At 36.9% G+C, this 13,294-nt stretch overlaps 1 protein-coding gene across 11 annotated transcripts in view; it reads left to right on the top strand.

The window, feature by feature from the left end:
• BBX (BBX high mobility group box domain containing) overlaps positions 1 to 13,294 on the top strand; it is a 289,089-nt gene that overhangs the window by 256,107 nt on the left and 19,688 nt on the right. For 8 of the 11 annotated variants that reach the window (XM_036448441.2, XM_036448442.2, XM_045584016.1 and 5 more), the window contains 3 exons: positions 1,854 to 2,002; positions 11,054 to 11,143; positions 12,515 to 12,574. In XM_036448441.2, coding sequence (XP_036304334.1) covers positions 1,854 to 2,002; positions 11,054 to 11,143; positions 12,515 to 12,574 — 299 coding nt within the window. The remainder of the gene's footprint in view (positions 1 to 1,853; positions 2,003 to 11,053; positions 11,144 to 12,514; positions 12,575 to 13,294) is intronic. The other 3 variants (XM_036448448.2, XM_036448445.2, XM_036448446.2) reach the window with 2 other exon arrangements.

The raw sequence follows: 13,294 nt of genomic DNA, 5'->3' as shown, positions 1-13,294 counted from the left end.
CAGCAGGCTCGCAAGTTCCCCAGCGGAAGGTTCTCTGATGCTTCCGTTAGGTCCTGCTGAGGACTGTACTGCCAGTCCTCTTGGAGGAATAAGAGCAGTGCCAACAATCTGTTGAAAATCTATCCCTACAAAGAGATTGCTGTGTGGGTTGGTTTTTTTTGTTTTGTTTAAGTCATTTGTAAGGAAGCCACATACAGATTACTGGGAGTGTGGTTTTCAACAGACTTAAATCCACGGTAAACTTCTGATCTTTCCTCCTCTGTCTCCTTTAAATAATGGCCTGTCAAAATCAGACTGTCTGGGTTTTCCTTGTCAAGAACACACCAACACAGTACCTGAGCAGAGAGAAATGCCACTTCCTGTCAGTCTTATCTGAGATTTCTAAATGAGCATTTTAAACATTTTTATCTCAGAAAATGTGCTACCTACTTAGTTAACTGTAGCCAAGAAAAATTCACTCGGTATTGGCAGTTCTAATTTTATAGACTTATCCAAGAAAAACAGAGGTGATTATTCTAGTGGAAAAAAGAAAACGAGAGTCCCAAGAGACCTTAGGGATTATATCTCATTTCATATTTTTGCCTTGTTTATTCAGAGTATATAAAAATTCACATCTTACAGATAGCTTTCGGATACATCTAATTAGTAACCAGATAGTCTCTGATTTTCCATTAGCATAAACAATTTTTTTAAACTTAGCATGAAAAGATGATTTTAATGAGAGAAACATCACCTCCACCTACCACCCTTTGCTGCTTTGATTAGAACTTGGTAGTGTCCTTTTTCTGTTGACAGTTCTGATAGTTATTGACTGTCTTATCTGTGCTCCCCAGTTCTTATACATTCCTCAAAACTGAGAACAGTTTTAGGTGGACACAGCTCGATTATATCACACAGGTAGCAGCCTTCTGGGAAGTTGGCTACTCCAAGCTGCTCTCTCCCAAGTACGCCTTCCACTTTCCATCCACTGAGCACAGAGATTCTCCCGCAGCTTCTCCTGTCTGTTTGGGCTGTGTCTTAGTAAGTCTCACTGTCAGTGAAAGCCAGCAGCCAGCATAGGACCCAGCAGGCATGCTGCCATTGCTGGGCCGGGAGACTTTGCAGACAGTCAGAAGCAGCACAAGGATTTCCCAGCTTGGCTGGTGGCCTTTGTGCAGTCGTCATGGTGTCCGAGCCGTGCTGCCTGTCTGCCAGTGTGTCCACTGAGAACTGGCTTTGCTTTCCTCCCCAAGGTTGTTATCCTCATCCTGGTCAACTCTCCAGAATGATTTCCTAATATTCAAATCACGTGCTGTGTTTTCTTTGTGTATATATGGCTTAAAGTACTTATCAGTAAATACTTAAAAAAGAAAAAAGTCTTACAAAATGAACTAATGTATCATATTACCAAAAAGCTTCCCAATATAGGTACATATATATGAATCTTTAGAATGAGATACTTGTCTAGATGGAATATGCTTTGAATTGAACTTAATAAAAACTCCCCATGCCAACGGAGAGACTGACAAATTCTCCACTTTAAAATTTGATATTTTAAAAAATGTTTCAGCTTTTCCAAAGTAATATGATAACCTGTCTTGTAAGTTTACCAAGAAAGCTGTGTTGCTAAATCTTTTCAAGCTTTTCTGAAAATGTTGTTTTTGTCCTTACATAGAATTTATTACCAATTAATTCTCAGGGACCCTGTTTTCAAAAGAAATACCTTAAACTATATATTCTACTGTTTAAATAATTATATCTTTAAATTAAATATTTTTGTTTTTATTAAAAATTAATTCAAAATAATTAAATATAAAAATATCTTTAAATATTTATAGCATGTGTCAATTATTATATCCCTTCTCAATTATTAGCTCAGCAAAGCTGGATGAAGAATTTGAAAAAAAATTCAACAGCCTTCCTCAATATAGTCCTGTTACATTTGACCGGAAATGTGTACCTGTTCCAAGAAAAAAGAAGAAGACTGGAAGCATGTCCTCAGAACTGACTAAAACCAGCAAAGGTTAGATGTGTGCTTTGCCTTCCTGCATTGTAGACAGAATCTCCCTGAACCCTCTTCTGAACTGCCGCAGCTCCCCTTAGATGTAACTGCACCTTGATTGAGGCGGTAGTAATTATCTTGGTTCCTACTACCCTTCTTTCTTCCTTCTTCCCTTCCTACTTCTCTTCAGCCTCTGTCCTTTGGCCTCTCTGCCTATACATTGGCCCTTACAGGTGTGTGGGTTTTTGAAAGTGTTCCGTGTGGTCTTTGACTTTCTACTCTCCAGAATTCTAATTTGGAAAGGCAGAATTTCTTGAGCAAAAAGCTGCCGAGTCTAAGTCTTCTGTTCCCTGTGTTTGCAACAGGTTGGACTATGAGACTATGAAATCATTCCATTTGCTTAATAAGCAGACTTCGTGTTTTTATTGGCAGTATAAACCAATGAAAATAAAATTCCCTGTAATACTTTGGTGATATTCTTTTATTCGTTTTGTTAAATTTAGAAAAATTTTGTTCAGCATATTTATTTTCAAGAATATCAGATTCTCCCCTGTGTATATAAAAAATTATCATAATGTGGGTGGATGTCAGCATTCGTCGAGGGCAACGTTGTAGTTCAAAGGGGGGCCAATGAAGAATGTGGGGCATTTTCAGTGGTCTCAACACCGAGGACCACTGTTAGATTTGGGCAAGGCTCGGGTTCTAAACATCCTAACCTGCTAGGGATATTCCAGCACAAAGAAGGATTGTCCTACCCGAAATGACAGTGTTGCTCAGCTTGAGAAACATTACTTTAGGTCTAAAGATTGATGGGGAAAACATACCTCTGTTTTTCCACACGGATGTGGAACTTGATTCAATTAGCTCTCCTGTAAGATCGTGAATGGAGGGATGAAGACCTGGCATGGCTGAGCCGTGTTGCTTTCAGGATCAGATTCCGAGCAGGGTTTGATGGAAGAGTTCTTGTAATCACCCTGCAGAAGTGGCTGCCTGTTGTCAGCTTTATGTCAAATTAGGTTAATTCCCTTTTTTTGTGGATTTCAGGTGGATAGATGGTTATGATATGACATATATCTTTATGTAAATCTAATTGAATTTTTGCAATCGTGATAAATTAATGAAGCAATACAATTTTATGAATTTTAAAAGGATATATAAGGCGTACATCTAGGGAAAATTATGGTTTCTTCTCTGAAGAAATCTGAACCTCTATCCCTCGGTACCTAAAACCCCTTTGTGCACTGGTATCAATATAACTGAGGAGGATAGCTTTGAGATCTGTATCTTAAAATGGCTCTGCAAGGCTGAAGAAAATTCCCCCTTCATGATTAAAGGCACAGAGGAACATAAAAGAGAGTTTAGCTTAGTTTTCCTCTGTGGGTTGGTGGATAAAGAACTAAAAAAGAAATGTTGCATCACCAAGTTTGCTCTTCTGGGGAAATAAAATAGGGATGTATCACAATCTTCCAAGATAGGTAGGAAAGAAATCAAGTAGCCTGTTGACAGGTAAGCAATTGAGCATTGTAGTGATAGATTGTCAACGGCAACAACAGTCTTTGTGCTCTAGAGGTATTTAGGAATAGGCACAGTAGTCCATGAGTCCAAAGATGCCAGGTTATTCTGAGCTCCCATAATTCTTAGATCTAAAGTTGCTGATGAATAATTATCTTACAAGCAGATAAAATGGAACTTAATTGATTGATATGCAGGATGAATTCTCTTCCTCTGTTTTTTTTTTGTTTGTTTGTTTGTTTTTGTTTTGCTTTTTTGTAGTTTGAGGCATTAATTTTAGAACTCTGAAGATGGCCAGTTACCTGTCAGGAAATGTAACAATAGATTTATTTTTCTCTGAAGTTAGGATCTGTTTTCTTTCAACCTTCTCTTGTCTATTGTATGGTTTTTCTCTCCCAAACTAAGATTAACAGTATTACAGTTTATGTGAAATAGCTTTTTAGAGGTTTGGATTATACATCATACAATATCATTTTTAAAGTCTTCTGTTAAACCACAAAGTCACTGGTATTACACAGAATATTAGTAATTATGTAGCTGGGAAATCTTTTAAGGTTTTGCTCTGCATAACAACTCATGGAGAAAAAAATGCAATTATAATAAGGCAGAAATTAAATAATTGATTCTCTATTTTATTATGGTATTTGTGACTGATTAAAATTTGGCATTAGCAGCACCAATGTACTATTTACAACTTATTAATGAAATTGTTATACCAGCTGTGCTGTAATTGCCTGATCTTTAGAGGGGAGATTGTTTTTCTTAAACTCTAGATCCTTTGCACCTTTCTTTTAATGAATCCTTCAAAGCAAAAACTTGGGTATGAGGTCATCATTAGTTCATAAGAGCATATCTTCAGGGGAAACCTCATTCTTTTTCCAACAATTCACCATTTGTCTATATTTTATTTTCTTCTACATTTGTTATCACTTAACATGCATTATATTTTTCTTTCTGCCTTTTAGGTTCTAATTTAGCCACTCCAGGTTATAGGAATTGTGTAGAATTTTTCTGAAACGTAATTTCTAGAGGAAACGATTTTGGGTACATTTATACAGTTATATACCTCAGAATCATAGTACCTGCTTGGATCTACACTTCTGTTTTCCCAGTGTCTCCTTGTTTATATCTCTATTTCCAAGTAGTCTCTTTCCTTTTCTCACTGTCCCCTCCACTCTCCCTGCCTTGTCACTTATTTCTCTATAGTATGTCTTATCAGAAACTTTAAAACAAAAAGAGGATGAAAATAGCAAAATGCCACCTTTTCCAGCAGGACTCGGAATATGTTATACTCGGCAGAGCACAGTGGCTTTGGAACAGAATTTCCTTTTGCTTCTAAGAGCAAATTATAATCTGTCTGGCTTGGTGCGGTTCAGCTGAAGCAGCCCATGCCTACATGGTTTCTGGTTTCTGTCTCATAGTCACGTGTGTATATTCAGATGAAAGTTTTAAGTTATAAGTCTAAATTTAATTGTAACCTCTCAAAGGATTTCTTTTGACACATTATCTTAAGTATACTGTTAATGTATGAAGCACTTTTTACAGAAGTGTCAGAAGTCAAGAGTGCTCTGCAAAATAAGTAATTTTCAAATGACATAGGGTCATGGAGAAAAAGTTAATTGAGTTCAATTTAGAGTGTTTAAATTATGGCCCAGTTTGACCCTTGACTTCACTTTCCCTCTTTTATCTATTCTGTCTTCTCACATACTGTTTCTTAGCTCATCAGACATACTATTGGTCTTTCTCATGTTTTTCCAATTCACGCTTATGGATTGGAATTTCAAATGGTTAAGCACTTGATATTTTAATATAAGGAACAGGTTTACAAAATTAAAGGTTGAGGACAGAATCCCCTGTTTGGAAAGGAGCCATCCTAAGGATACTGTCAGGGTTAAAGAACTAAGGCCTGTTTTAGCCAGGCCAGCCTCTCCTACCAGGAAGTTACAGCTTCCAGGTTGAGCAGAACTCTGTACTTTGTCCTATAACTGTTTCAGAGTCTTCATTGCCACCAAATATTCTCAGGACAGTACATTTTGTGGGTATTGAAGATATATCTAATATAATCCTGAGTTCCTCAACAGGGCAAGGATTGTCTAGCCCTGTGGTGGGCAAACTGCGGCTCGCGAGCCACATGCGGGTCTTTGGCCCCTTGAGTGTGGCTCTTCCACAAAATACCATGGCCTGGGCGAGTCTGTTTTGAAGAAGTGGCGTTAGAAGAAGTTTACATTTAAAAATTTGGCTCTCAAAAGAAATTTCAATCGTCGTATTGTTGATATTTGGCTCTGTTGACTAATGAGTTTGCTGACCACTGGTCTAGCCCAAAAGTTCAGTCCCCTCGATGAATTCTAACTCGATTATGACTGCTTTACTCAAACTTACTCAAGTCTACAGATCCATGTGACCAGTAGCTGGGGGCACTTTGCTATAAATTATTACAAATTATTGTTTCATGTGTTCATTACAAAAATGACCACCTAGTTTTAGAATTAAAAATCTGTTCTTTTTATAGCTTGAAAACATGAAACTAGAACCTGGGCAGAAGTCTCCACCATTTCAGTTTGGCCTAAAATTTGTTTCCTTTGACAGAGAGTAAGGTTCACTTAATTCACCTCACCTGCTGACCTTGAAGAATCACATCAGGCTAGTTCTGAGCTGGCTCCTGTCTCACTACAGTGTCTTACCCCCAAAATGTCGCTTTTTCAGCAAACCATGAACAACATTAATGTCTGGAAAGATTATTATTGTCAATATTTCTATGGCACCCTCTTATCTTCTCAGATTCTTTGTGTCTGCTCTTTTCTATCCAGCTGTGAACTTGGCATGCAAAGGAGAGGGTAATGCCTTCAAATATAGGCCATCCCACCCCAAAATTTAAATATAGTCCTAAGCTAGTTTACATGCCAGCAAAAAGTGATTTTTGTCATAAGGATGTGATGGCTGATGCAAAAACTCCATTAAGAAATGTGGTAAAGAAGAGGGCAGAGATGGGAAGGAAACTTGAGGGGGTGATTTAATGAATGACACTTGCTGATTCTTTGTTTTCTAAATAATTTCTTTAAAACTCTCTTCTCTGCTTTTCATTCCCTCTCTGCTTTTTATTCCCTACCCTCATTTTCCTGCATAGAGTCTAAATGTTAGTAATTAAAGGGGGAAATAGTGGTAAATTTCTGTATATATGTTATTTGTTACAATGTTTGACTTTATCTTCTTGAGGCAAAATATCAAACATCTGTACCATAGTGTTGGGCAGAAATCAAGTTATTCATTTCTTGGATCTAATATTGCTGCTTTCTAATTACTTATTCACGTTTGTGACTTTCTTTTTAAACTGAAGTCATTCTTTATTTAGTTGTGTTTTATAGTTAAAAAATAAAAGTTTACAGTGGCTCATCTGTGTGCCGCACCACTCTGGGTGTATTTTTTCAAGTTAAAATTGACAAACTCCATCCTTAGCTTTGTCTTTAAATTGTATTTTTTAGATTTCTCTGAATAAGGCTGGATCTGAAAATATGTATCCTTTTCTTCTTTATCATAACCTATTCCATAGGTCCCATCAGTTTCCTTTGTGAATTACTGTCTTATCTCGTTTTCCTCACACAAATGCACACTGATGAATATAGAAATCATTCTCCCTGTGAGCCAGTTCCTTATCATTGTTAAATTATCTTCCTGCAGGTAAATCACTAGGATCCTTATAGTCCTAAGAAGTCTCAGGATGGTTTTTCTTCTTTTTTCTACTTCTGTTTGCTATGATTACCCATGTATCTATTATTCAGGTTCACTAACCTAAAATTTCTTGGTTGTATAAAATACGTATGAGGCAATGATTATAAATGGACTATCAAGAATATCTGTACTATTAGTGCAGTATGTACACATGATATATTTTCTTTGTATTTGTTAAATTTATTTATTTTTCATTGTTGCTCACTATTCCTGGGAAACAAAAGCCAATAAGAGGAAAATTTTTGTTTCTATTTTAAACCATCATCAGCCAATTCAGGAATATTTGCTAATTGGTTATTTACAATAGAAGGATGGCTTAAAAGGGTGGTTTGGTGTAGTCATCTAAAAATACCCGCATTCTTACTTTGGGCCAAGCAATGGCTTACGAGCTTTATTTATTCGTTGATGTAACAAATATTACTGAGAATGAGTTGTGAGCTAAGTGCCATTCTAGGCATATATCTGTAGAATATATTTGTGATAGAGAACAAAGGACCATCCTGCCATGGATGTTACATGATGGTGGGGTTACCAGATGATAAATGAGCCTAAACAATAAGCAAAGTATATGACGTATTAGAAGGTTAGAAGTGCTATATAAAGAAGAATAGGTTTGATAGAACAACTAGGAAAATGATCAAAAGGAAGGAAAATAATTCTATATGCCAGTCCTCTCTGTGTATATAGAACACTTCACCAACAATAGCAGAATATACATTCTTCTAAGTACACATGGAATGCCTGTAGAATTCAGTATATATTAGGCCATAAAACAAATACATTTTTTATTAAAATAATTCAAATTATGCCTTCTGACCATAGTGGAATGGAATTAAAATTTAACAGCAAGAAAAAAATGTGGAAACTCATAAATATGTGGAAATGAACATTCTAAATAACCAATAAGTTAATAACCAAAGAAAAAACTAAGAAATTAATAGGAAAATCAGAAACTTCGACTGAATAAAAAGGAAAGCAATATATCAAAACTTACGGGATACTGTTAAAGTAATGCTTAGAGATAAGTTTATAGCTATAAATGCATATATCAAGAAAGATTTTAAATAAATAACCTAATTTTCCTTGAGACACTATAAAAGGAAGAACAAACTAAACCTATAGGAAGTAGTAAAAGTTCTAGCCAAGATAATTAGGAAAGAAAAATAATAAAGGTGTCCAGATTATGGAAAGGAAGAAATAAAACTATCTCTGTTTGCAGATGATATAATCTTTTATTTAGAAAACTTAAAGGCTCCATAGAAAACTTAAGGATTCCACTAATAAATGAATTCAGCAGGGTTATGGGATACAAGATCATTAGACAGAAACCAGGTGTATTTTTATTCACTTGAAATGAACAATCCCAAAATGAACTTAGGGAAAACAATTCCATTTACAGTAGTATAAAAAATAATACAGTACTTAGACATGCAACATATTGAAAGCTACAAAACATTGTGTAAAGAAAGATGATCAAACAGAAGAACGTCCCAAGTTCATGGATCAGAAGACTTAATATTGTTAAAATGGAAACACTCTCTCAAATTGATCTACAGATTTAGCCCAATCCCTCTTAGAAACCTAGCTTACTTCTCTTGTAGATACTTCCAAGTGATCCTAAAGTTAATTTAGAATTTCAAAGGATTCAGAATAGCCAGGGCAATCTTCTCATTTTCACAACTGGCTATAAAAAAGAAAAATAGACATATAGGTCAATGGAATAGAATTGAGTATCTAGAAATAAACCTACATGTCATTGGTCAACAGATTTTCTATGATGCCATGACTGTTCAATGGAAAAAGAATAGTCTTTTCAAACAATAGTGTTGGGTCAACTAGATATTCACATTCCAAAGAATGAAATTGGGTCCTTATTCACTTCACACAGTATATAAAAATTAATTCAAAATGGATCTAACACCTAAAATATGAGCTAAATCTATAAACCTTTTCAAAGGAAACGGGGATCAGTGTTAGTGACCTCAGATTTGGCAATGGATCCTTTGCTATGATACCAAAAACTCAAGCAGCAAAAGACAAAATAGGTAATTTGGTTGTATCAACATTTAGAATTTGTGCCTCAAAGGACACTAGTAAGAAAGTGAGAAAACATTCCACAGAGCATATGAAAAATGCACACAACTCAAGAAGACAGTTAATTTAGAAATGGGCAAGCTGTTTGATTAGCTGTTTTTCTACAGAAGGTATACACATAGCCAATAAGCGCATGAAAAAGTGCTTGATGTCATTAGTTGTCATGAAAATTCGAATCAAAACCACAACAAGTGAGATACCACTCCACATCCTCGAAATGGACTTAATAATGGAAAAGACAAGTGCTATTGGAGTGTAATAAGTGTTAATGAGACTGTGAGACAGTCTGACAGTTCCTCAGAAGGTTAAACAGACAGTTACACTATAACCTAGCAGCTCCACTCCTAGGTTTATGTCCAAAAGAAAGGAACACAAACATTTACACACAAGCTTGTTTATGAATGTTCATATATATATAGAGAATGTACATTAGTGATTGCTTAGGGATAGGGGGAATGAAGTTATAGGGAGAGGTAATAACTAAAGGATACGGGATTTATTTTTGAGGTGGTAAAAATATTCCAAAATGATGATGATTGCACATAGCTCTGAATATAAAAAAACCACTGAATTGTACATTTAAGGCAGGAGCCTAGTTTGCCTCTGTAAGGCAGAGCATGTGGTTGCAGATGCCATTAGGTGGGTAGGTACCACAGGGGCAGTTTATAGAGCTTCCAAACTTTTTTAATCTTCATATCAAGCCTGTAAATTAGACACTATTATTATTCCCATTTGAAAATGAGGAAGCAGACTTATTTAAATGATGAAGTCAATTTCACAATAGGAAGATCGGAGTATAGAAATAACCTACTTTGAGCCGAAACCGGCTTGGCTCAGTGGATAGAGCGTAGGCTTGCGGATTCAAGGGTCCCGGGTTCGATTCCGGTCAGGGGCATGTACGTTGGTTGCAGGCACATCCCCAGTAGGGGGTGTGCAAGAGACAGCTGGTCGATGTTTCTCTCTCATTGACGTTTCTAGCTCTCTATCTCTCTCCCTTCTTCTCTGTAAAAAAATCAATAAAATATATATTTTTTTAAAAAAGACAAGGAGTTAATAAAGGAATATTAAAAAAAAAAATAACCTACTTTGGGCAGGTCAGTGTTCTTGTTGATATTTCTGAATGGTGATTAAAAAATGGCCTTCTATTTTTTCTATGAGAAAACTAAGAGACAATCTGAGTCTTCTCTCTGCACCAGAAAAAAATATTTTTGGCAAATATTTTTCTGTTTTCAAATAACTTTCTTTCTTCCTAGAATATCCTCAGAAGAGGCTAGAAAGTTATGTAATGCTATCAGGCCAACCTTTGTCCTGAAAGTGTTGTCCTTGTGAAAAACAGCTTCTTAGGAGAGATGAATGCCCGTGTAGTCCTTTTCTGCGTGATATTTGGAAATTGAAAGTAAAATCTTTCCTTTGTTACTGATGGCAGCTACTCTGCTGTTTTTAGTTGTGGCCTGTCTCTAGTCACTAAATCTCTCAATTTCTGCTGAGAGAGTCTTAGCCCTAATGGAGGCTTCTGCCCAATACATTTGAAGGAAAACCTCACTGGGTTTTATAGTGCTCAGCCTCCTATTTTAAGAGGCTGAGCACTAGTTAAGTGAGTAACAGCTCAAAGGTGACATTTCTTAGACTCAATTTGCTTATTTCACATGTGGGAGGAGGATGTAATTATTTAGAAACACACGATATTGTTTTATGGAACCTTGTGAATTTAAAATATATTTATATTAATATTGTCTATAGGTTCTTTCCAGTCTCAGAAAAAGAACTTATTCCACAAAATTGTCAGCAAATATAAGCACAAAAAGGAGAAGCCTAATGTTCCAGAAAAAGGTATTGGTGCCTTCCATCCTCCATTAAGGTGTCTTGGCCACCTCCATTGCGAATTCATCTTTGAGCAATGCTTCGCGCACTGGCTTCGCCTTGGTCTCCCCTTGGCTTGCTTCGCTGTCATCAGCTCCTGATGCAGGCATATTCATTATCTCTAGATCCTGCAGCTAATTGCAAAGAGAGCGCCTTCTCTTGGATTTCTACTCAAATCCGTATTTGTCTCTATTTTCAGAGTTCCATATGAAAGCTAAAATTGCTTTTTCTCATCTATATTTGATGCATTTTGTAATTTAGTTTTCTTGAGCTCTTATCCACTTATTTTCTTTGACTATTCTCTATTTTTCTCGTGTTCAGCAGCCTTCATCCCAGGACCACATTTTCCTCCTGAAACCGCACCAGTTTCATAATCGTGTGAAAGTCCCATGGTTTCTCTATTTTCTCTGACACTTGTGGATTCTTGTTGAGGAGGATTTCACTCCTAAGACATAACCTCTTCTTCCCGCTTCCCCTCCAACTGTGTACTTCATCATTTTCTTTCTACCTCCTTCAGTTCCATAACTTTTATTTCCAGAGGGCACTAGAGATGGATTGCACTCTACCCTTCTTTACTCTGAACCTCGGTGTCAGTGTTGCAATCTTGATGGGCCTTTGAGCCTCATTAGGGCTCATCTGAAGATTATTGTTTTTTTCTTCTCACAATTCAGGACTCCCACTCCTCTTTCATGGGAAAGATAAATTTCTCCATTTCATTCAATGCAGCCACGTGTCCTGGGAGCCAGGCTCCTTTAGCATCTTCCCCGCATGCTAGTGTCGTTTCTACCATGGGCCTGCTCCTCCGGTGCCCATTTGCATCTCCTTGCATGGCCAGATGTGAAGCCTTTCCTGTTGCTGGGGAGGCTTCAGATGCAGCTGTCTTCCATGTGCAGACACATGTGCCTGTGTGTTCCTGTTTGCAGCCTTTTACTTAATTTGGGCTTTATTTTCACCTCCAGCCGCGTAGTTTTGTTTGGTATGTGTTGGTGTTTTTGTTTTGTTTTTCTCTCTGCTTCTAGTGGAGAAACATCACTCTTTAGGTAAAATGTGAGCTTGTATCATTCCCTCTTAACTGGTCTTCAGATTTTCTTGAATAAGTCATAGAATTTATCAACAATGTATTTCATAAAAGGTAAATTTGTTTATTTTTATATAATCCATATCTGTAAAGCCTGATTATTTTAGTTGAGAATTAAATATTTGAAATTAAATTCTGCTTTATTTGTGTGATAATGCTTTTTATTTAAATTGTTTTGCATATTATCTTATTTTTATAGTGTATATATATCTATTATATACTGAGAGCAGAGTTTCACTTTCCTTTTCTGTCATTGTTTTTAGGAAGTGGGGATAAATGGTCAAACAAGCAATTCTTCTTGGATGCCATTCACCCTACAGAAGGTAAAAAAAAAAAAAAAAACAATGTTCATTATATCATTTCAGGTCATCTGTGCTGGTAAAGGCAGAATTTTAATAGGTTTTAAAAGTATAATTTATATGGGCTCCACCAACAGCATTAGACTTGAGTATTCATAATTGGGTTATTTTAAATTTTCAAATCAAACCTGTATTTTTTGACCCTGCTCAGGGTCAGGCAATATGTCATATGGAGTTTAATTTGCCAAAAGGAGATTTATAACCTTTGAGCCTCATTAATGAGGTTTTTCATAAATAAAAATACTTAGCTTTGCAGTCATGTTGCAGGCAGATGTTCATGGGAATAAGAACAGGCCTTGCTAGCATGGAACTGTTCTGGTGGCTGGGCATGAACAGGCCTGCAGAAATGATTTCTAGTCAACCTCTCAGTACCTGTAAATATATTTAAACTAGAGGCCCAGTGCATGAAATTCATGTACAGGTGGGGTCCTAGGCCTGGCCGGCTATCAGGGCCATCTTGCCCAGTCCCAATCGGGGCAGGGCCAGCCAGGGCCGGGGGGCTTGCCGGGTGCTGGACAGGGCCTGCCAGATGGGGCCTGCTGGATGTGGGGAGGGATAGCAGGAAGTTTACCAGGGGAGGGGAGGTTGGCTGTGGGAGTGCATTGACTACCAGGGGACAGTTCCTGCATTGAGTGCCTGCCCCCTAGTGGTCAGTGCACATCATAGCAACTGGTCATTCCAGAT

The sequence above is a fragment of the Pipistrellus kuhlii genome, unplaced genomic scaffold (genome assembly GCF_014108245.1).
Source record: "Pipistrellus kuhlii isolate mPipKuh1 unplaced genomic scaffold, mPipKuh1.p scaffold_m20_p_2, whole genome shotgun sequence".
Lineage (NCBI taxonomy): Eukaryota > Metazoa > Chordata > Mammalia > Chiroptera > Vespertilionidae > Pipistrellus > Pipistrellus kuhlii.
The sequence above is the reverse complement of the archived record's forward strand: the minus strand, read 5'-3'. Positions and strand labels throughout refer to the sequence as shown.